The sequence below is a fragment of the Parasteatoda tepidariorum genome, chromosome 10 (assembly GCF_982258835.1).
Source record: "Parasteatoda tepidariorum strain Cologne lab strain chromosome 10, Ptep-v5.0, whole genome shotgun sequence".
NCBI classification, from domain to species: domain Eukaryota; kingdom Metazoa; phylum Arthropoda; class Arachnida; order Araneae; family Theridiidae; genus Parasteatoda; species Parasteatoda tepidariorum.
The window spans coordinates 25568568-25594666 of NC_141764.1; the positions used below are offsets into that span (position 1 = coordinate 25568568).

Below are 26099 nucleotides of genomic sequence, written 5' to 3' on the forward strand. Positions count from 1 at the left end.
TTCAAGAACACTCGCGCGCTATTTCGTCGGTGTTTTGAAGCAAGGCAATTCTCCTCAACAATGACTTCAAAAAAGTTTAGGAAAGAAAAATTTGACATTCTTGAAGCTATTCGTATCATTCAAAAGGCGTGGTCAGAAGTCACACAGCGACAGTTGATTTCTGCTTGGCGGAAGCTGTGTCCATCCTTCGTTCAAGGTGACGGAGATGATCAGGGAGACACCCCTGAAATTATGGATAAAATTTTGACAACTGCTAGAGATCTGGAATAGGAGGTGAACGAGGATGACATAGAAGAGCTCATAATGGGACATGTAGATTAACTGACGGCAGAAGAACTCCAAGAAATTTTGAATGAAGAACACCAAGAAACACAGCGAAATGTGTCTCCTTCTGAACAAAAGGAAGACGAAAGAGCATACCAATGCCGACATCTGCCGTTAAAGATCTTTGAAAAAGTGGGAGGATGTCAGAGCAATGGTCTTAGAATGGCACCCAAACTAAGCTGATGTCAGTAGGGTTGGGGATTTTTACAACGACAATGCTATTAATTACTTCCGGATAATCCTGAAAGAGAGAGAAAAGCAATCGACATTGGACATGTTCTTCAACGCCCCATAAGCAAAAAATGAAAAGGACTGATTAATCTGCAAGACTATATGTATGTATTATTTTTTAAAAAACTTAATAAGAAATTATACATTTTTTTTAAAATTTAATTTTTAGGGTCTCCAGAACGAATTAATCGATTTCACATAGAAGTCTATGGTGAATCGATGATCGGTTAACGAACAATTCGGATAACGAACATAGTCTTGGAACGGATTATGTTCGTTAACCGATCACCCACTGTATTCAGATCTTCTGAAAATTCGTGTCATATGTCAGTTGCTTGCAATAGTGATTTTAAAAAAATACTTTGCCTCTTGCAAAATATATATAAAATGATGCTTTGTATCCCTTTGTAGTGCGTACTGAAAAAGAATTTTTCATTATTACAAATTAATTAAACTTTTTCTCTACAAACTTTTCGGCTTTATTTATTTATTTTTTATCTAGGTGGGGCATCGAGTAAGTATCGTGTTTCTACCAATTATTATTATTTTTTTTTTTTTTGCACCCGGGAGGATTCAGTAACTAAAAAAGTTATTATGTTTTTTTTTAGATTAATTTTAAAGCTTCTTAAGCATTATTTAGTTTTTATTTATGAAAGTACTGGCTCATTTTTAATTTTTGTATATTAGCGCTATGTGCTGATGTAGGCAAAAATTTTTTGTCATTTCCTGGTTTAAATTATTAGTCATCCAAATATTTATTTTTTTAATTAAAATAGGTCACCAGTTTATGCCCTAAAAGGAAATTTTTAATGGAAATTGATTAAATTGAAATATTTTTACATAAAAATTACAAAAAAAAGGTTTTTCCAAATTACATAAAATTAAGAAATTTGTGAAAATTAAATTATTTGTGAAATATGTTTTGTTTTTCTACTTATTGTACAATTGTTTGTTAATAAATTGGGCATTTTTTTTACTAGTAATAACATTTGTCACTAATTTCCTTTCTTTTTATGTAAAAATTCAAAGATTGCTTAAAATTCATTTGGACAAAATAACAGACTTTCAAATGTCTTGTAACAACATTAAAATGTGCTCCTAATAAGTTTATTACAAAGCCTGAAAGTAAAAAGTAATTAAAAAAACAGTGATCTAAAAAATGTATTTTTGTTTTTAAAAAAAATCACAGTTTAAAAAAATTATCCTAAAAAATCATTTTTACTATGACGTGAAAATTATTATTATTACCTCATCAAATCTGTTTAACTTTACTTTTTATAAAGAAAGTATTTTTTTAAAAGAATTGTTGGAAAAATTATTGACCAAAAGCCTGAAGTTTCTAACGCGAGCACAGTGCTGGTTGCCTTACCCTAGAATTGGCCTAGAATTTGTAAAATATGCAGAACAGAAATAGCCATTTGAATATGCCTTATATTCATAAAAAATGTTGTTTTTAAGTAAAGAAAATTTTAATGATCCTGAAGAAGATGCAATGGGGAATTTAATTTAAAAACAACAACTCATTAAAGCTATTTTATTTTAAGCAATCCAATGTTACTTATTTTATCATATTTAAGTTTCTATTCTGGTACACATTTATACATTACATTAAAATACTACATACTACATTAAAATAATTATCAATATTAAATGTATATTTTAAAACTTATACATTTGGAATTTTTTTTTTTTTTTGGTTTTCTTTTCATAACTTTTTAATTTTTCAATCTGAACGATTGATTAAATTTTTTATAAAGTTCAGCAGTGAAAATCTCCCAAGGATATGCATTTTTTCATTTTTTATATGAAAGCTCTATTTGAAAACGTTACAAAAGAAAAATAATCTGAAATGAAAGGAATTATTTGAATCCCTTTAAATTATGCCACAGGAATTGTTACTTGCACAGCACTCTTTTTATCGTTCTCTTCTGTAAGGTTTATCATTGTTTTATTTTATTTCTATTTTTGTGTTGAATAAATTATTTATTAATAGTTACTTTTCTCACCTGATTCCTTCATTTGCATAAAAATCTAACTTCTAATTTATTTTAATATTTTTTGTATTTCTGTTGTTTTCACTCCTGAATATAATTTTTTTCTGCATAAATAAAAAAAAAAAAATTCTAAATATGCATGAAATAGTTAAAAATGTGCATGAAGTTGTGGCTCTATCTATTTCAATTGCATGTTACTGAACTATCAAGCAAAGTATTAAAGGATTATCTTTAAAACTTTACCACACAATTTAATTTATTAAATTGCATAATTAAATTTATGAATCTCAATTAAATTTATGAATAAATAATTAATATTATATTATAAAATTAGTTTGCATTAAATTTTCTTTACTTATGTTTTAAAGGGTGGTTCTGTATATTTTTTAATTGATTTTTTTCATGCACAAATTGTAATGTTTTGATGTTAAAATGTGTTATTTTACAAATCATATTATGGGTTAAATGCCCTTGATAGACTTATAAGTATGTAGCTGCGTGTCAGTGTAGCTATACAAACACACATCCTTTCCTTTCAGTTTCTTTGAGTGTCAAAGTTTTAAAAATAATCTTCATCTTCCCTAGATTTTTACTGATTATAATATGCATGATTTTTACTTAACATTTTTAACACCTATGTATTACATTTCTCTTTATAAGCCTATACTTTAATCATTTTGTTTCCTTTTTGCATGTTTTAGATGTATAATTCAATAGAACCCACGGTAAGAATTGCAATTTGATTCCTTATGGTTTACACTGCATGTTTGTGTGGTTATATACTCTGGTGTTCAGCATTTACAAAACCCATTTTATTAACCCATTTATTAAACCCATTACAACCACACTTATTATAAAACTATAAATGAAAATTTGAAAAAATAAAAAATAGCTTTCATAAAAAAAAAAATTTATTTATTATTTTCTTTTATTTATTTTATGATTATTTTTTTTACGGAGCCCTATTACAGTCAGAGATAACTGAAATTGATAGGATTGAATAGAATTTAGGGCCAACTGTATATTTTGACCAATGGAAATTTGGTTTTCTGCTTGTTATGGTTTTTGAACTAATTTTTGGATATTTTAATTGCAACCCATCAATTACAGAGATTCTAATTGTTTAAAATAGCTTATTCTTCTAAGAAAATGAATGATTCATGTAGTTTATATTACATGATTTTTATTGCCAAGGAAATATTTCAAGAAATTTCATACTTCAACACTATCTGTGTGTATGGCTCTCTTATAACTTCAAAACCGTTTGTGCTGAAGTTCTGAAATTGGACAATGGGTGCAAGGGGCCATTTTCACCCTGATCCTTAAAATCATTCAGAAATTTCAATTAGTCCTTCCAAGTGGGATGTTTCGAAATTGAATTTTTCTTATTGATTTAAAGTTAAACATTTTTATAAATTGAACTGTTGACAAATTTGCTTTTTCAGATGTTTAAAAGAGGACTTCAGGATGTTAGCTAGCTTGCAGCTCTGTGCAACTAAACATATATATATATATATATATTGCATGTTCTTTGCTAATTATGTATGTCAAGTGAGCTCAAGGATTAACTCAGATAGCATGTGTGTCTTATGTTACTGAATTCCTAATATTATCTGAATTTATGTGGATGGTGTATCTATAAATATAAAACTAAATTATTTAAAATTGGAAATAATAGAAATAAAAAAATTTTATTGTGTACTAAAGAGCAAAAATGATAGGAAAAAATGATCGATTGTGCTACATTTTGACAATCTTGAGTTGGTTGTACCCAATAGCATAATTTTCGAAACTAACCAAACCCAACCTTTATTTTGATGAGCTGAACTTCTAAAAACGTGTTTCTGTAAGTCTAATAATGTTAACTGAGGAGTAAGGCAACAAATAATTATAAATAAAATAAATATAGTTTTTTTAGAATAATTAATTTGTCAGCGTATTACTTTGTGCATGATTTCGTTTTTTCGATCCAAGTCCATTCATTGATTATTATTTTATTATTCTCGCACTTTATATTTTTCCCTTAGTTCTTTATAATGTTAATTTTTTTATAATTTGATCTAAGAGTGAAATACTCCTGTTGCCCTGTACAAAATTGCTTGGTTAAAATATTGTCCACATTAAAATGCTTGTTATGAAAAAATGACCCTGATAGAATATGATCAAACTCTGTATAAGTTCTCTCTGAACGCAGAGTGCATTTGGTAGAAAGGAAGACATCAATGCATTAATTGTGGTGGCCACGGAACAAGGACTTTAATCTATTGTAAAAAATTAGAAAAAATCTGGGTTATAATTATCTGAAAAGTCTGGAAAATAAATTGACTCAAGTTTAAGGTACCTAAAAGTCCAACATTTTCCCAAAAGAATTGATCTTGTTATAATTTATTTTAAATTTTCTATTTTCAATTCAATAGCAAGTATAAGTTTTTTGTTTGTAATTTAGCCAATGTTTACCATAACGACACCTGCGATACAAACAAAAAGGGATGTTATAATGTGCAGTCTTTTCTATCATGAAGATGCAAAAGTAGAGCAAATATTTACTAATATTTCATATATACTGCACTTATTTTGCGAAAAACATGGTATACATTGAAAAGAATTATGGAACTAATAGAATAACTGATATTAAGTTGTTTTTTTTTATCTCAATGAAGTGCAAGTATTAATATAATATATTAAATCTTAAAGATACATTTAATTTTTTTCAAATGACATCTTTCAATGTTCTTTAGAATGTCAGTACTTTTTCTAGATTTTGAAATTTTCTTTCCCACTTCGACTTAACTTGCTTTCCCCCATTGTGAGTAAATTTCAAGACAAAAAAATTCAAATAATAGGTTAGGACCGCATAATGCAGTTTGTTTGATTTAACCTATTGTGGGTAAATTGCTAAACAAAGAAATTACACTGATAAAAATGTTAAGATCTCATAAAATAAAATCAAGTTCTTTAAATTACAATCAAATTATCAAGTTATTAGGTATTGCAAAGACGCCCGGTGGCTGAGTGGTAGCGCTTCGCGCTGCCGTGCCACAGGTCCTTGGTTCGATCCTTGGGCCGGGCAAGGCCGACTGAGCCTTTCATCCCTTCAGTGGGTCGATAAAATGAGTACCAAGCATGCTTGGGAACTAACACTGGGGGTTCCGCGTTCGGATGACCACCTGACCGGAACATATGCTCCTGCACCCCAGAGCCCAAGGTCAAGAAAACTGAGATGGGCACAGTCGGTCTTGGCCCTCTTAATGGGCTGTCACGCCACTGAGTTAGTTAGTTAGTTAGGTATTGCAAATTGACTGAAATTTTGCACAAACAATTTTTTTTTTTTATTATTTCTTATATATATTAAGAATCACAAAAACAAAATTGCTTATGAATCACTGACTTATGATGAGGCATCCTTAACTATAAATGTTGACATTTTATTTTTGAACACCAGAGTATGACTTTTGCTGCACATTTAAACAGAGCACTCCTATTTATTAATGTGAATTACATTGGTGGTGGAATTTATTTCATTATAATTTTGTGATTATTTCTAATATTACTTTTGAATTCTTCTATATTTCTTTGATTTTATTTTGTATTTTAATAAATTTTGATTTAAAAGAAAGCCTTTTTTTATTTTAATTAGGATTATCGTGCATGAATTTTATCATTCTCTAATTTTTATTCATTCATAGGTTAATTTTTCTTGATGAAGCAATTCAGATATTACTTATGGAACTTGTAAATGAATGTTAAGAGAATGCTTGTATAAAAAATATGTACTCTGTAATTTATGAAAATTCATAATATTTCTAAAAGAATTAGTGATTTAATGTATCACAAACAAACAGTTTAGTCTGAACATGAACTATATAAATCCTAATTTTTTTCTATTATCTAAGTGATACATGTTTTTTTAATTAAAATTATGCTATTCTATATTCATTAATTTGTTCTTGTAAATTTTTCTGTGCATAACGATTGCTTAAGACTAGATGATTTAATTTATTCTATTTTTGGTTGGAAGTTTACTTTATGAAATTCAATAACCAAAATAACATAATTTATTGCAACTCTCTCTTTCTATTTTTCATTCAGTGTTTGAATATGCATCTAAGGAAATGAAACTGAAACATAAAAAGTTTTTCGAAGAAGTCTTTTTAAGATTAACTACAATGTGTTGTGTAATTGTAGTATTGAATTCAAGTATTCATTTACTTTTTCTGCTTAGCTCAGCAGGATATTTGGTGTAGATTTTTTGCATGTCCACACCTATTCCCTTGGTTATGATCGTATAGAGCAATGGTTTCCAACTGGCGGCCCGCGATGCCTTTTTTTGTGGCCCGCGAACTAAGATATATTAGTTGTCATTTTTTGCGGACAATTTTCTTAAATAATCTATATGGGTTTAAAATACTTTTCTCGTTAATAAAAACCTAATTTCTTCGTTTCTGTGAAATTTATCATACCAACGGTGCAAAAAAAATTATTTCTCAGGTTTAGCATCCAAGAAAATATTTATTCAAATACAAAAATAATCGTGTATGTTGCTCTTTTCTATTTCAGTTTTTTGTATTTTGTGAATATAATTTAGCATGTGTGTATCAGAAATTTTCTCTTAGAAATTCTCCGATTGAACTTTTTGAAACCCCTAATTTCTTCGTTTCTGTGAAATTTATCATACCAACGGTGCAAAAAAAATTATTTCTCAGGTTTAGCATCCAAGAAAATATTTATTCAAATACAGAAATAATCGTGTATGTTGCTATTTTCTATTTCAGTTTTTTGTATTTTGTGAATATAATTTAGCATGTGTGTTTCAGAAATTTTCTCTTAGAAATTCTCCGATTGAACTTTTTGAAACCCCTAATTTTGGACGAAAATATTTACACACACATTTGTAAATTTTAAATTTAAAATGTAAATATCTATTCTCTGGTGGCTGCAGCAGACAAACCTCAATTTTGTCATTTAACATTTTGTGTGCTACTATGTAAGTTTTAATACCAACCTTTTTAAAGTTTTGTGTCTTAGCAATTAGATATCTGTTGCACATTAATTGTTTAAGACATGGGAGCACATTAATTGTTTAATACATGGGTGTACATTGAAGTTATTGTAGCCCGAATTTTTTAATATGCAATTAAATATTTTTAAAAATCTACTTCTTATTTTAATTTGTGATTCAATACTTTTGTTTTGTACAACTGACAGTAATATTTAATGTTCCATCAAACATAAAAGAGTCCTATATAAGATTTTGATAAAGTTGCGGCCCGCCATTTGATTTGTGTTTTTAATTGTGGCCCCCGGCCTCATGTAAGTTGGAAACCCCTGGTATAGAGGTACTTCTGAGGGATTTGAATTCTTTAGTTTGTTCCTGTGCACTGTTCTGTCCCAGTAATTATTTTCCTACACATAAAATTTGGTTTTTGCATTATCTGTGCTAGAATTTTCAGCAGACCACTGGATTTTTCTCAATTACTCATTGTTTTCTAAATTTAGTAAAAAATTATACTAATTTGTAGAATTTTTAAAAAATTCCTTAAAATCGCAAAAGTTTCTAAAAAACATTCCTATTAAAATAAACTTTTTACCTAGTTTATTACTTGCTTGACAGTTTAAATAAAGTATTACTATTACAAGAAAAACAACATAAGCCTAATTAATAGTAATCACTTTAAAGTATGTAAAATTATTTTTCTTTGTGTGAGATTCTTTTATATATATATATGTTACCGTTAAAGTATGAAATCCGTTATTTTATAGAATACCTAGTTATTCCATGAAATAACTGATCGTGTCCGTTAAAGTGTAAAACTCTCTTGTATTTCATGGTTTAACTAGTTATTTCATAGAATAACGATCTGCAGCCCGTTAAAGTGTAAAATAATCTATATCGTATATCTCATACTGGTCAGGGATTTAAAAAATGTTCGTGTAAAAGCTAGTGTGTCAACAAAAAATGTTTTTGTTTTAGATAAAATGTTCTTTGTAATTCCAAGTGTCATTTTAGTAATCCTTGTTGTAACAAATGATTTTATGGTACGTTTCCATAAATACCATTTATACTCTGCATAAATTAGATAAATTACTTGTTTTTCATTTTAATTGTCTATCATTAGTTTATTTATAGAATACCTAGTTATTTCATTTCAGATAAATTGTTAATTTACACTTTAACTGTCTCTCATTAGTTAATTTATAGAATACCTAGTTATTTCATAGAATAACTAGTTAAAGTGTCAAATTAATAACATATTACACACTTTAACGGACACTATCGCTTATTTCATGGAATAACTAGGCATTCTATGAAATAACTGCATTATATACTTGAACGGTAACATATATATATATATATATAATATTTATACAGTTGTCCTAGTTGTAAAAATTTTCCCACACACAATTTTTGATTTCCTAATTTATTTTCTATGCTTAATAAGAAGGATTTTTTGGTTTAATTTTTAACTAACCTTTGAGTTAATTTGTCTTAATGATTTGATTTTATTTTTCCATAGACTTCTCAAGTAACGACACCAACTGATTTGAGAAGTCCACCTGCTGCTCAAGTTCTGAAGACTCCTTATGAAAAAGCATGGCTTGTTAAGAAGTGGTACAATTTTGATCTACGGTATCCTTGGCTCATAAAACCATTATTAATAAACCATGTTATATTTTAAATTAATTTAATTATTCTGATATTATGTCGAGACATGATGTCAAATAGTTTTGCAGCATTTTTTTCTCATAAACATTTTTTTAAAAACTTCTTGCTTTTTAACTAAAATGCTTAGATCTTCAATTTTTATTTTATTTAGAATAATCTTATGAAACTTTGTGTCATTAGAAACTTTCTGTTATCAATTATTAAAATATTCTCCTTTTTTTGTAATTATTATTTACATCTGTTTTGTTATACCTGCTAAGTTACTTTATGTAATTATACTGAAAGAAAACACAAATAATTAAATTCGAAAAGGATAAAACTTCTTTGAAAAAAACGCGCTAAGAAGCAGCAGAAATTTCAGAAAAAAGTATCAATAAAAGAAACGAAGGAAATAAAAATATGACCACCGAAGCCGACGTCTTCAGGGGGTACCGGCCTCGGTAGCCATTAAAAACAAAACCATTTCTAATTGAGGGAGAAGCAAATGCTTAAAATATCTCCCTCAGTACCCCTATGGTTTTGTATAGAGGTCCAGGAAAAACAAGATACATTCAAAATAATTAACAAATTAAGAAAAGAAACTCAATCAAAATCATCAGAAAAAAAATAAAAACTCACTAAGTCACAGGTCAAGCATCAACTTCAAAAGCAAGTAGAAGAAAAGAAAACACTAAAAGCTGAAAAAAACAACGCCCCCTATTATAATGCGCAGAAACAGTTTAAAATGAAATGGAAAAGGTCAGGAGAAAGAAATACGTAGACAAATTAATAGAATGCTTAACTGGGGCTGCTTAACTGAACTGGTTTTGTTTTTAATGGCTACCGAGGCCGGTACCCCCTGAAGACGTCGGCTTTGGGGGTCATATTTTTATTTCCTTCGTTTCTTTTATTTATGTAATTATAATATAACTAGGAGGCTTCGCCCCCTGCTCGCTTGCACTTGCCGACCCCCCGAACTGCTGTCGCAGTTCATTTCGGATTGCTTTGCAATCCGATGCTCGCTCATTGGATACGTTCTTAACGTCTAGCTTTTGTATACTTTTCTGAACACTGAAGTTCCGAAAACTTTTCACTGTAGAAAAGTCTAAACCTGTGAATTTCAATATTAATTTGAAAATTGCAAACAGTTCACATATTTTTCTTAATCACACTATTCTAAATTTCAGTTGTTGAGAAAAGTAACTGTTGTAAGTTTTGTTTTAATGTCTTTCCCACCAGAGGGATAAAACCATGTGTTGTAAAACAATATGAAATAGTAGTCTGCCACTGAACACCGGATGTAAAGCATCGGCTTTGATGAAAATAATTTTGTGAGAATTTTTTTTGATAATTCGATGAGAATTCACCCGATTAGACATATTATCCACACTACGTGCTCTTGCGCGCCGAAGCCTTTCAATTAAAACGTATTAGCGTTTTATATAATATAGATTAGCTATATGATGCTCACTACGTGCTCTTGCGCGCCGAAACCTATCAATTAAAAATGAAAACTATTGCCAACGCGAGAAAAGAAATATCATCGGTTTTATTGATACATACATATTAGCGTTTTATATAATATAGATTTTAGAATTCTAAATATTAACTTAATATTTGCAGCTTAATTTTTTTTGTTGTTTAATGTAAGTTTGAAATGTATAAAATGAAAATAACTGCGTGACCAGTTTCTTTTTTAATTCACTGCAATTTCAAACTAGATATTAATTTCCCGATAATAAGTGTCTTAGTAAACTAGCAAGCATTTATTTGCATCCAATTTATGCGTTGAAATCATTGATTTATTCTTATTGAATAATTTTCTAGAGGAAAAAAATAGTAACTATACTATTATTTATAATGAAACCATTACCCTGGTGCCAGAAACCCTCCAGCACAGCAGTGAGTGTTTCAGATTAATTTCCACCTTAAATTTTTTTTAAAATAATAACAAATGGAGAAAAAAGTGCCAGCAGAAAAAATTTACAACAAGTAAAAATTAATAATAAAACAAAAAAAGAAAAGCTTTTTCTATCTTCATTTATGAAGGTTAAAGAATTTTTCCCCCTTTTAAAAATTTTTTTCTTTCTGAAAATAGACATACTTAACCCTCTACTTACGGCGCTTAGTGCGATGAAGCCCGCCATTCTGGTTCACCTGTTATACGAGCTGTAAGCAAAAGGTTAATGTTTATTTTTCTAGTTATTGTGTTATTCCTCTGCAAAATACCTGTGAAATAGTATGGTAAAGAATTTCATTTGAAGAAACTTTAAATGAGCATAAATCAGAACGTCATAGATTACAATTCTGTTAATTTCTTCTTTTTTTTTTATGAGAGAAGTTTTTATTTCAATGTTATCAAATGGAAGTTAAACCCTCCTTTGTGTTATCTTTATTGGTCTTAAAATTATCATTTTTTTTCCCTTTTGGGCTAAGCTAAAATATAATAATAAAATATTCAAATTATATTTAAGTAATATTTTTCTTCATAACTTTATTATATTTATTTTTTGAAATTATGATAAATCTGTTTAAGCTCAATTTTTCCTATAAGAAAACCTCTCTTATGTTGCAGACATATTTGAATTTCTGAAATTTGCACTGTAAATTCTGCTATTCTGCAATCCAGGGATGAGATTCTTCCGCTTTTTAGCGGATTTCCGCTATTTTCACTTTTATCTCTTAAATTTCAGCTTTTTTTATCAAAAATTCAGATTTTCTAAAAATTTCATTTTTTTATAAGTATTCCGCTTTTTCAGAAAATTCACCGATTTTCAAAGAGAAGCAGAAAATTCAAACTACATAGCTACCAATCCTTTCTCATTTTTACTTATTTTACCTATTTTCTCCCCTTTTACATGCAGCAGATAAGATTTTCCGAATTTTTTACCCGCCCTCCAGATAGATCCGATTTTCAAAGTTCAAACTACGCTGCTTCTGACAAGCCTTTTAGAGGTCCCAAGCCTGGAATCTGCTAATATCTCGATTCTTATTCACACGATTTTAATATCAATCATAGCTTTTCATATTTGCGTGTTGCGATTCTTATTCACGCGATTTGAATATTGTATGTTGCGATTCTTATTTACGAGATTTAAAAATCCGATATTGTGATTCGTATTTACGTCTTTTTAAAAACCTATGTAGCGATTTGTATTCACGCAAGTTTAAAATTCAATGTGTTGATTTGCTCATGCGGTTTATAATATCAAACATTGATTTTCGTATTTATACGCGATTTTAAAATAAGGATTGGGATTCGCATTCACGCATTCTAAAAGTTATGCATCATAATTCTTATTTATGCAATCTAAAAATTACGCATCATGATTCGTATTTACGCTATCTAAAAATTATGAATCGTGATTTGTATTTACGCGTTTTAAAAATTCTATATCCCAGTTTGTATTTTCTCATTTTCAAAATCGTATATCTAGTTTCATATTCATGTGATTTCAAAATCCATAATTGTGATTCATATTCACGCAATTTTAAGATCAACTATCGCGATTCTTGTAAGAAGTAAATTTTTTTTTTAATTAGTTACTATAAAGGTGACTTTTTTTCTAACGACGATTATTAGTATATGTAAGTGTTACAACATCAGAGAAACTGGAAGGGAATATATTCAAAACTTACATTCTGTGCTTGCAAAGAAGAAAAAATAGGATTTCTCACAAGATGTTTGAAGATGGACTAACGACTAAATATAGCAAACATAAAAGATATAGCAAACAAAAGCAATCACTTAAAAAGGAATTTAATTAAAAAAAAATTTTAGGGGAAAAAGAGTTAATTAACTTATTATCAAAATTTTATTTATAATTGCTGTTATTTATGCTATAAAATGCAAAATTTTTATCAAATAAAAAGCAATTATCTAAACAGTTGCTGATTGTCATGTAATTTTTCAAACTGAAATAGCAATTTTTGTATGTTAAGGAGTTAATATATATTTCTACTTCACTGTTATTGATATGTTTCAGAGGGCTGTAGTTAGATTAGACTATAATATGAACATAATGATTCGGTCCATTGCTAAAGTTTTTTTTCCCCAATATAATTTAAAAAGTAATATTACTGATATATTTGCTATAAATCACATAACTGTATTTATTAAAAGAAATGAAATATTAATTTATATTCTCAGTAGTTTTAATTTGCTAAACCAGGTAGTTTTTCAAGTAATAATTGTCTCTTATGTGAACTGAGGAAAAATATAATTTCCAGCTTTATTTTTTCAATTGGTAATTTTTTTTTCACTAAATGTTAAGTATCAATGCAATAGTTTTTATAATAATAGATTAGTACACAATTGTATGTCAACACATTATTTATTACCTTAAACTGTGTGGAATTTATTATTAAAGGGTTGCGCGTGCGTAAAATTTACTATCGTGGAAATTCAGCTTTTTTGCGTTTTGGCTAATCTCATCCCTGGCAATCATAACTTTAATTATTTGGTGATTATTTTTACTGTAATTATGTGAATATTAATTTTAGTGTAATTATTTGCTGATTATCACTACTATATACTTCATAATAATGTATGTTTGTGTGTTGTTTCCTTAATCATTTAATATAGATATATGAAGCCTCTTCTAACTCATAGTAGACCTACTCTTATTGAAACTCTACCTTCTTTTTGTCACTCTATTGCAAGAGTACTCACAAGCACTCAGCAGCTCTCCAATGTATAGTACCTTTTCTCATTCAGATTTTTTTTTCAATTGAAATTAGCTTTTGAATTTTGTACAACCTAAAAACTACTGTATTAGAATGATTTGCACCCTAGAATTTTGTTTTTAGTTTGCCCTGATATATTAAAAAGTAATAATAAAAAGTGTGAAAATGAACACAATTTTATGAGGAAATGATTTTAATTTTTTTTAATGTTAATCTTAATTTATTATACATACAAGCTAGTGTTGTAGTTAAATTTTTAACCTAAAATATGCTTTGATTTGCCCAGTTTGAATTGAGAAATAATATTTGAAAGTGGTAAAAAGAACTTTTTTTTTTAATCTATTGATTCTCCAAATGACTAATTTTCAATTTTAATGAGCCTCTCTAACTGGCAAATTTTTGAATGTAATTATTTTCTTGCTGCAATTAAATATATAATCTACAAGTTTGTTTTGCGTTTCCCTGTCATATTTTAATTAAAAAAAAATCTTTTAAAATAAGAGAAAAAACTCAATTTTGTAATCATATGGTTCTCTAAATAGCTATTTTTTTTAATTTGAATGAGGTTCTTTAAAAGGCTAATTTTTTAATTTAAATAAGCTTCTATAAAGACTAATTTTTTCGTGCTAATCATCTCTTGTTATAAGTTATGCGACCCACAAATCTTGAAACAGAATAATTTGTAACTTACCAATGTGTTAAGGCTTGCCCTATTTTATAGAAAAACGATATGTAAAAGTGAGAATCATAACACAATATTCTGAGTAAATGATTCTCTAAACAGCTAATTTTCAATTATTATGAACTTCCTGGAATGACTATTTTTTCAATGTTTATCTTTTCTTGTTAAATGACCTGTTGTGTATCATAAATATTGTTTCAAAATTAAAATTAAACTCATATAAGGCATACATACATGATACTGAATAAGGCATTTTTACATGAAAAATTCTTATAGGATATCCTGATAATAAAATTTAAAAAGTTAAATGTATTAAATATTTTTTACAAATTATCAGAGATAATTGTGCTTCGAAAAAAAAATCCGGATTTCCGGATTTTTCGCTAATTGCTATCCGGAAATCCAAGGTTCAGAAGTTTCAAGAAATTATCCATCACATTTATGTATAAAAATTATTGTATATTTTATTTAAAAATATTAGAACTAGAATTTATACTTGGCATCTCTTTTATTTGTAAATACTTTTTTCTGTTAGAATAAACAATGTGATTAGAGATAAAAGTAAACTTATACATAATGATTAATTTAAATTATGCTGCATGTAATTTATTTAGAATTTCATGTTGTGAAAATATCAATGATTTAAATTTACAAAAACATTAATTTTTTTAAATGCGTCACAAATGATTTTATTCAAGAAATTTTCAGGATTTTTGAGTTGGGCTCACAATTACCCCTGAATTATGAACCCATGATGTTACTACTACTAAAATAATATTTTGTTAAAAAAAATTGTGTAGAAATAGTGGTTATAAACCAGGAAAACCAGTGAATTGTTTTTATAAACTATTATCAGTGAATTGTATTTTTAAACTATTATTATATGGTACTTACTATACATGGTGCATAGCATTTTTAAAAAGTGCTTATTTTCGTTTTTAAAAGGTGCTTTTTTTATTTGGTGTTTTTTAAAAGTGCTTATTTTTCCCATTTCGAAAATGATATTTTTTTTCTTTACCGTTTCGATTAACGAATGTATTATGCAAAAGCATGGTTTTCACATTGTTCTACTCAACATTTCGTTTTCTTTGAAAACTATTTTGCATTTTGTTAATGTATATAGTGCTTAGAAATATTCTATTAGTGCTTAAAAAGTACTAATAGACTTTAAAAATAGCATTTTCAAAGGTGCTTATTTTCGATTTTCGTTTTTTAAAAGCCCTTAAAGGTGCTTATTTTATTTTATTTTTTCAGGGATGCTACGCCTGCGCCATTTGCGACAAACTGAGACAAAACGGCATAACTGCGCCATTTTGCGACATTCAGCTCAGTTTCTGACAAAGCTGCGCCATTCTGAGACAAAACGTCCAAAATTTGGCAAACCTGAATTCAGTTTCAAATATTAATCCGCATCGCCGTGAGTCATTGGAGATCATTTTGCCGTTCACGTCTCCACGGGATGAAAGACTTCCGCAAAAAAGCGGAAATCCGCTTTTTTCTCCCAATTTTTAAAATTTTCCACCATGTTCCAAAAACTAAAATTTTTAGGGAGTCCAATTGGAGAAACCCAAGCCGCCGGAACGATAGTCGGATTCTCGCGACTTCCGCTATAGAGTGGAAAGGAGTCTAAGCGTTTCGTTTCGACCACCGGCATTTTTTTTTTCCTTCGTTTGGCTGATTTTCGGAATTTTAAATATTAGGAACTGCGCTGGAATATGCTAAAATTGCGATTTTTAATCAGACGATTTTAATATCAATCATCGATTTTCGTATTTAACTGATTTAAAACTTATGTGTTGCGATTTTTTTACGCTGTTTAAAAATCGTACTAGCAATTCCTATTCACTCAATTTAAAAATTCAATATCGCGATCTGTATTCTCGCGAGTTTAAAATCCAACGTCGGGATTCGTATTCACGCATTTTTAAATCCAATATTGCGATTCGTTATCACGCAGTTGTAATATCAGATCTCGTTTTTCGTATTTGTACGCTATTTAAAAATTACTCATTGCGATTCGTATTCACGTGATCTAAAAATTATTCATCGTGATTCTTATTTACGCGATTTAAAAATTCAATATCGCTATTTGTATTTTCGCGTTTTTAAAATCCAACAGCGCTATTCTTATTCACGTGATTTTAAAATTCAAAATCGTGATTCAGATTCACGTGATTTTAAAATCCAACCACACGATTCATATTCACGCGATTTTATAATCCAAAATCGTGATTCATATTCACGCGATTTCAAAATCCAATATCGTGATTTGTATTTTCGTGTTTTTAAAATCCAACAGCGTGATTCATATTCACATGATTTTATAATCCAAAATCGCGATTCATATTCACGCTATTTTAAAATCCAACTGCACGATTCATATTCACGTGATTTTAAAATCCGATATCGTGATTCATATTCACTTGATTTTAAAATCAAAAATCGCGATTCATGTTCAATCGATTTTAAAATCAAAAATCGCGATTCATGTTCAATCGATTTTAAAATCAAGAATCGCGATTCATGTTCAATCGATTTTAAAATCCAATATCGTGATTCATATTCACGCGATTTTGAAATCCAATATCGCGATTCATATTCACGCGATTTTGAAATCCAATATCGCGATTCATATTCACGCGATTTTGAAATCCAAAATCGCGATTCATATTCACGCGATTTTAAAATTTAATATCGTGATTCATATTCACACGATTTTGAAATCCAATATCGCGATTCATATTCACGCGATTTTAAAATCCAAAATCGCAATTCATATTCACGCAATTTTAAAATCCAGTATCACGATTCTAGAAAGAAGTAGAATTAAGTTTTTTCTTGAATTAGTTACTGTAAAGATGTGATATATTTTTCTACAGTTGTTGCATTTAAACAATTACTAAGTCCATTCATAATCACATTTTATGATTGTATATTTAGCTATATAAATTAAAAGAACATAGTCAACTAACTGATCTTGTGAATGCAAGAAAGTACAATCTACTAGTCAATGCCAAATAACTAAAAAGTTTACTTTTATACTTAATAAAGGATGCAAGTCATTTTAGAAAGAAAATTATATTTATATGTGTCTTTTTAAATTGTTTATAATAGTTTTTATATATTTCTGTTTTGATATAAAAATGTATATATGCTAATTTTTGGCTATTAAGTGCTCCCTAAAATTTTCTTGAAAAATTCCTACCTAAAATATTTCAAAATTTCACTGCACCTCCTGAATTCTATCAAAGAGTGCTTTTTTTGTGTTATTTGCATTTTCTTAAACTCTCATTATTTAATTACTGAATTTCTCTTTTAATTATTGAAATCTGTAGACCTTCCATTGTAACTGAATAGTTATATATTTTGAGATGAAATTTGAGCTCAAAATTAAATGGGTATTTCCCCTTTGAATTATTGAAACTAAATAGATATTTCTTTTTAGAAAGTTAACACCATTATATTTTAAAAAATAATAAAGTTAAAATTTACTTTGAAAATTCTGAAACAGATACTATTCATTGGCATAAATGATAAATGCAATATATATGAAAACAACAGAGTCCATAAAACAATTTTGTGGACTCTTATAATCAATCATATGCAGGTTTTTTAAAATCCTAGCAATAGTGAATGTATGTATAATTGTAGTACTCCTAATATGCTATTAATGGTTTTATGGATCCTGAAAATTATCTTTATATTGTTATCAAACTGATTAATAATCATTTTAGCTGAGATAAACTGAGTGAAAAAATAATTTTAGCTGAGACAAACTGAGCCAAAAAGAGATTTTAACTGAGACGAAATGCAATTTCTGGTGAGACAATTTGATATTTTGCGAGTAGCATCACTGTTTTTTAAAAAAGTGCTTAATTTTCCCATTTGGAAAATATTTTTTTCTTTACCGTGTCGATTTTCAAATGAATGCAAAAGCGTGGTTTTCTCATTGTTCTATTCAACATTTCGGCTTCTTTAAAAACTATTTTGCATTTTGTTAATGTATATAGTGCTTAGAAATATTCTATTAGTGCTTAAAAGTGCTTATTTTTTGTCGAAAGATTTAGCTACACACCCTGCTATAGTTTTAAAAAACTCCTGTAGTTATAAACCCATCTTATTCCTTCATACTCTTAATGAATACTTTTCTATAGGACGAGACACCAAAGGGAGAAGACGAAGATTCAGATGCAGATCTGTGCATGGAAGAAAACCTTCCTTATAGTGATCGCTCAAACGGCCATCCAGGTATATCTACGGTATGTATAATTATTTGGTATATTTTTAAAAAATATATTTGCTGATGACATTTATATAGTTATAGTTCCTATCTACAAATAAATTGCAGTTAATCCTTTCAATCTGTTCCTTTTTTCAATTAAACCCATCTCTTCCAATTTATAGCCAATTTCAGCTTTAATGATTTTTAAGCCACTCAGATGGTGTGGTGGGTACATGGTGCATAGCGTTTTTAAAAAGTGCTTAAAGGTGCTTATTTTCGTTTTATAAAAGCACTTAAAGGTGTTTTTTTTAGTGGGTTTTTTTTTTTAAAAAATGCTTAGTATTACCTTTCCCTAGTACTAGGAACAATATTAGCATCAAACTTTGTTTCATTTGTTGTTTTATATATCAGATTTAAGGTTATTGAGGCATTAGGTTTTTAAATTTTCTTTTTGATTGTCTAAGGAATATAATAAACTAGGATTATGTTAGTCATACTGATTTACTAAATTACTAACAAAGGTGCCTACTACAAGTTTTTTTTTTTTTTTGTCATGTTATGATACAAAAAACAACTTTTTACTAAAGTTTTAAAAATTTCTAAAAAGAGACTCTTATTATTATTTTTTAATTATGTGAATGTCCATCTATTTTTAGTAATGAATTGACTGATTTAGAAAAATCTTTTTCTTTTTTTTTGATAATTAAATTCAAAGCCATCCTTATTAAATTCTTATAAACTCTGATCTTTAATGTTTACAATTGAATTTCTACTGAACTTTATTTTATTGTTTTAAAAAAATTAGGAAATGTTGATTTAATATCCATGTTTCAATTTAATAATACTGTAAAAAAAATATTGCTGGTTTTATATTCTTTTTATATTTTATATATAGTTTTAAATGTCATTTTTTTGCCTTTATACATTCATTACTATTCGTAAAAATGGAATTTGGTTGATCTTTTTTTTGCCCTGGTGTGCTAAAGTGTTCCTAATTTTATAATACAATATTATTTTCTGAAATCAAATTGATTTAGGAAGCTATAATTTTTACTATAAAATAAATATCTTCATTGAAAAAATGACCTTTTTCATTATAAAATAGATCTTTTCTAAAGTGAGAAAGATATTTCCCACTGTTCAATATGTATTTCCATCTGTTAAAGAGTTATTTTTCACTGTGAAGTAGGTATTTGCCGCTATAAAATGAATTCCCACTTTAAAAAATCTGTTATTAGTGTACTAAATAATGGAAATAAAGAAAATACACTTTCAGCTCTTAATTTCTTTAAACAAAAAATTTAAAATACGCGATTGAATAGGGATGTAACGTTTATTCGGCCCTCTTGACGAATGTTAGGCAAAATATTCAGCAATGTTTTTTTTTTCTACCCAGTTTTATGTTCTGTAAAACAAATAAAAGAGCGAAGTTTAAACAATTGAAATTGGATTACTTAACTAGATTAAAATACAGCTATGTAAAAAGGTTAAATTCAGATTTTTTGCATTAAATTTTTTTTTTTACAAATTAATAATTTTTGTTTTGACTTTTTTTCTAGCTTTTCCTTTTTCAAAAAACTTTTTTTTTATCAATGTATTTATTATGACACTGCAAGTAAGAGGATTTCTATTATACTTAATTCTTTTTTCTTTACTTTCGCTTAAAAAATGGTAATTAGAAAACTGAGTTGAGTGCATGCTCAGTTTGAAATTTTTCTAAAATTACGATGGACTTTTATTCATTTTATGGGCATATTATTTATAGTGCCTCAGCGTTTTTGGAAGCATTTCTAATAGACTATATCTCTTTTAAAATTTTATTAATACTTTTTTTTCCGAAAAATAATATTTTTAGCATTAAAGTTTTCTATTAAGAATTAAGAGGTGTTTTTTTTTCTATTTCTCTTTTTTTCAACTTTACAACATTATTATTATTATTTTAAATAGTTAGTTAGGTATTATTTATTTTGAACATTTCTAATGGATAGCTGTTATAGTTTTTTATCTTTTACCTTGCTGATTCTTTTTCCCCCCCCCCCCATCCCTCCGTCCATTCCGTCGCTGACTCCATACCAATAATATTGCTAAGTTTATATTATTTTTCAATTATTTTTAATGACTAAACTTATTTATAAATTATAAACATTTATTAATGATTTTTTTAGGAAAAAAATATTGTTATTCGGTCGGCGAATATTCGGTATTCGGTGATTTTTTTTTAGCTGAATATTCAGCTATTCGGCCAATTCACTATTCGTTCCATCCCTACTATTGAACATGCTATTACTTTCTAATCAAAGTTTTTTATATGAAGTATTTAAAATATTCTATTGTATATACAGGTTTTTTTTCTTTCCAAACCAACCTAAGTTTGCTATATAAGCGTAGACTTTTAGTTTTTTCATTGAAAGCTTTGTTTTTTGTTTGCTAGTTACTATGCAAACTCAATCCTTCCAAAAATATTATACAGTTTCGAAATTTTTAATGTGCTATGTAGTATTTTTCTGAATATTCAGTATTTCTAGAAAACTGTTTTGTTTGTAGGTTGAACTGGAATTTCCAATAGTGTGCTCGTCTAAAGAACTCGGGTAAAATTCGATATCATTAAAAAATGGCACTAGTTTCACTTTTTTTTTTAGTAGACAATGAATTATGTTATTATTTCACTGTACTAGTTATTTATTTCACTGTACTTCTTTATTTGAATATAGTAAAGGTATTCACTGATATTGAATTTTGCAACTATGGTTTAAGTGATAATTATTTGTGCTTTAGTTTAGATAATATTCACTTTGATTGAAAGAAATCATAACTCTCAACTATATTTGCATGACTATTCCCTCCCCCCACCACTATAATTACATTTATTCTACAATGAGCAAAGTAATGCTCACAAAAAATTATTATTAACTCTTATAAATACTTACAGTGATTACTTTCTACTATGAAGTCAATATTTTTCATTAAAAAGTAGATATTTTTCTTCAAAAAATTGTTACTTCCTACTGTGAAATATATATTATTCATTATAAAATGGATACGTACCTTTGATAAATAAATATTTTTTTATTATAAAGTATATATTTCCCTCTATGAAATCAATATTTCCTATTATAAAACACAAACTTTCCATTATCAAGAGTTATTTTTCAGTTTCCATTTTGAGAATACAAAATTCATTGGCAATTTGCCATTATCGATGCAGCAGAAAAATACCTTTGTTATAATACTTATGTTTGCTTTTGAAATTTTAATTACAGAATTAATTGTTATAATTATTTGTTAAAATGTACTACTTGTGTAAATAATTCAACTTTCAAAGAGAAAAACATTCAAAATTTGATATTTACTGCATCACAAAAATTTTGGTTCTAATAAAAATTTACATTGTGCAAATTTTAAATGCAAACCATTCAAACTAAAATTTACGCTGCACAGATTTTAAGTGCAAAGTATTTGAATTATACATGCATATGCCAAGTGAACTGTCTGAACTAAAGTGCAATTATGTAATCCCCCTCTTAAATTAAATTTATTGGGGGAATTGAGAAATATTGCAACATTTTCAATTTCAATGTATAACTACAATCACATTTTTTAAATTTATATTTGTAGATTGAAAAATGTAAGTGTTTTTAGTTTATTTTTTTAAAAATCTTCATTTATATTTATTATTTTAGTTTATTATTTGCTTTTTGCATGCACACTGTTTTAATTCTATTATAGCTTCTTTTTTTTATTTGCTTTATTTCTGTTTTTAGTTGACTATTAGTGTAACACATGCAGCAAAGGATATTAAAACGTTAGTATTCATTTCTTTTTTATGTTGCACTCTTTAAATTGTGTTTTTGTTTTAGGTTGTGTTGTTAAATACAGTGTGTTCCATAATAACTGACCTTATTATGCACTTTTATATTCTCTCTGTCAAAAATGAATTTGTAAAAATATACACAAATTAATATTTAAAAAAGGAAGAAGCAATCTGTCAAATAATTGGAGGGAAGTAGAAATCAAATTGATTGTCTAATGAATCTGAAAGGTGTTTCTCATTATCGCCGTTCTTCTCATCTCTGTTTTTTTATTTTTTTTATTTATTTATTTATTTTTTTTTTTTATTTATTTATTTTTTTGCAATTAAACATTTTTCCTTGTAGTTTGTCATATCTTCTGCAGCAGTGATTTCTTAAAATTTAACAGTATTACTGTTTTATCCTTAAATATTAATTTTTAACCGATGTTTTTTTTTTTTATCTTGAATTTTAATGAGGATTCAAGAACACATATTTATAGTGATTATGGAACGCAGTGTATGAATTAACTCAATCCATTCTCTCCTTTAATTTTTTTAAAAATAAATTTGTATATTTTTTTAAGAGTTTTATGTTAGTTCTTTAACTTCTTTTAGCAAATCTGACAGAGAAACAAATGTAGCTTTATCTTTTTGCCAAACTTAGTTTTAAAATAAATAAAAATTAAAGAAATTTTTTTAATAAGTATGTTTTATTTTATAAAATATTTATTATTTGATACCCCTTCAATAATTCAAATTGAAAAATCACATTTTTTACACCCTGTTTTTTTACGAAAATAAATCTTCCTCTGAACCAGGGATGCTGACCTCTACATTTTTTCCAATACAAATTTTTTCTTAATATAATTTTTTTTTTTAGAAATTTGATTCTATTTGTCGATTTATTCTCCTTTAAGAAATCCTGATTCTTTGATTTATTGCAATGCTCCTTTAATTTTTCGATACATTTTTTGTAAAATGATTTGTCTTTGCTCTTAAAATAAATTTCGATTTCTACTATCACTTCTTTTGAGGATAATTCCTGGGGCATCTTTTTGATGTTTTCAAAATTCAAGTAGTCTCTGTTGGTGGGGAAACAACTCAAAGCATAATTCATTGAATTTAATCATCTTTTTCATTGTTTTGTAATTTAGGGCATTATCTTAATAAAACGGACCTTCTTTTTTTTTTTACATGTAAGACAGTTTTTTCTTTTTTGATTTCTACTCTTAATCAATCCAATACTGTCATGTAATATTATGTATCGATAGTTTTATCTTTCTCAAAATTTATTAACAAAATACCATACAAAAATACGGATGTAAAAACGTGCTGTCTTTTGAGTTCTTGTTCACTTTGTACAACTTTCATTGGCTGCTGTCCACTCAGTTTAGATGAAGAGAGAATCTTTTTGATTTATGTATGCAGTAGTGGATCCATGTTTCATCCATCACTTGAGCAGTTCCAACCAGCACTCTGAATTGTTAACGTGGTTTTGATCCAATAAGAGCATAGGCGGCCAAAACTTTCATTTAAAATTGTAAACACACTTCTGATATCTGAAAGGTGTCAGCTATCTCCATCAATAATGGTTTTTTGAAACTATTTGTAGATTAATTTTTTATGTTACTACTTACTGGAACAACTGCTGATATTGGGTGACTAGAGCGTTCAACAGTGTTTTTAGACATTTAAATTCAGCATACCAGTCAATAATAGTTGATTTTCTTGGTGTAAAGTCTCTATAGCAAATCAAACCACTTTTTGGCTTCAATAGTATTTTTCCTCTTCAAAAAAACAATATTTAATCAATTCTCAAAATTTCTTTATGCATTTAAAAAAAATTACAAAACTAGGGTCAATAACACCACTAGTAATCTCTAAAGTAATTATCAGAATGTCGTGAAATTTTTTCATGTACCATTTGAAAGGTGCTACTATCCAGAAATCATATGAGTGTGTTAACAGTGCTGTCATAAATGTGTTAGACAGGAGAGTTATTGAGTGATTTGCTTGTGAATTTTGTATCTTGATAAATAATTAATTCTGCATGAAAGAAAATTTAGTTATAATTATAACTATTTATATTAACATATTTAGTTTAGTTATAACTTCCATGTTGAGTAAAATTATTAAATTTTACTGTGCATTAACAGTTTGAAAATTATTGTTTGTTAAAATTATAAAGTTTAAAATATTAACCTTATTATAAGTATTTTTTATTGATTTAACATTTTATGCAATATTTGCTATTTCTGAAACAAACCCTGCATTAATATTCTGACTGACAAACCCTTCATTTTAATTTGTGTAATTCTGACTGACTAGAAAATGAGTTTCACATGGTTAATTATTAAGAAAGTTTTTTTCAAAATACAAAAGTTCAAATTAAAAATTCCTAATTGCAAAATTGTTGCACCGAAATTTATTCACCCTGTTGTAAGCTACTTGATTTTTTTGTTGGTAGATTTTTATGAAAACTTTAAGACTTATTTGCACAACATTTTTTAAATAAATATTTTACCATACATTTTCTAAATTTTCCTTTGCCCTCAAAAATGTTTTATAGATCATTAATCTAAAAAAAGTAAGTAAGTCTTTGTTCGTTTTTTAAACTTTTAGTTGCTTAAAATCACAAGAACTGTGTTGTAGTACTTTTATTGTCTTTTTATATTTGGCACAGAGATTTTTCAATGATAGTTACAAAACAGTTAATAATTTCCTTCTCTACTTCACTTATTAATATTCATTCATTTAATTTTCTAAACTCTTATAATAGATTGTATGTAAAAATGGCTTTGTTTTTATTAAATTAAACTAAATAAAAGATATTGAATGAGTCCAATAAGCTTAGCCAATCCAATATCCAATAAATTTAGTAAATTTAACAAGTTTATTGAAAGGGTTTTTGAGATGTTAAAATTCATAAACTTGTTTTTAAGGCTCCTAAGTGCATGTTTTTCTTAATTTTTCTTATACACACACACCCTTTAAATTAAATTTTATGAAATATTTATAAATTTTCCATTTTAAATATAATAGCTATGCAAAATAATATATATATATATATAAGTATATATATTGAACCTCATTTATGTATGTATTCTTCAATATCATAATACAATTACCACTCATATGCTTCTCTTTAAATTATGTGAAACTGTTTTAAAATTTATTAATTGTGTACGATATTTTGAAAAAATCTATGTCTACGTTAGGAAAAAAAAAAACTATTGTCTTACTCGAATTTCTGTATCTATTTAAATTAACTAATTACCCCTTATTTGTATCTTTAACTTATATTAAAATTGAACTTATAATTCTTTCTAAACCACGAAGCTTTATTTATTTATTTCATGACTGATATTTATGCATCTATGGAAACAATAAACAAATTTGAATTTGCATGTGAGAATGTTGAAAGTTTTTCTTATAAAATGGTGACAAGAAAAATTTAATTTTTTCATTAGATCTTTGATACTTAAAATTTCTATTTGCCTGATGTTTTTTTAACAGTGTGTTTAAGA

The 26099-nt window shown here is 27.5% G+C and overlaps 1 protein-coding gene across 3 annotated transcripts in view; it reads left to right on the plus strand.

Annotated features, from left to right (window-relative positions):
• The window catches only part of Nhe3 (Na[+]/H[+] hydrogen exchanger 3), a 58750-nt gene that overhangs the window by 31493 nt on the left and 1158 nt on the right, over positions 1-26099 (plus strand). The window contains exons 14-18 of one of the 3 annotated variants that reach the window (XM_071184396.2): positions 9065-9177; positions 13778-13886; positions 18715-18819; positions 21327-21370; positions 22544-22584. In XM_071184396.2, the coding sequence (XP_071040497.1) occupies positions 9065-9177; positions 13778-13886; positions 18715-18819; positions 21327-21370; positions 22544-22547 (375 nt within the window). In that variant the 3' untranslated portion in view covers positions 22548-22584. Of the gene's footprint in view, positions 1-3250; positions 3275-9064; positions 9178-13777; positions 13887-18714; positions 18820-21326; positions 21371-22543; positions 22585-26099 lie in introns of all 3 variants that reach the window. The other 2 variants (XM_043046637.3, XM_087153708.1) reach the window with 2 other exon arrangements.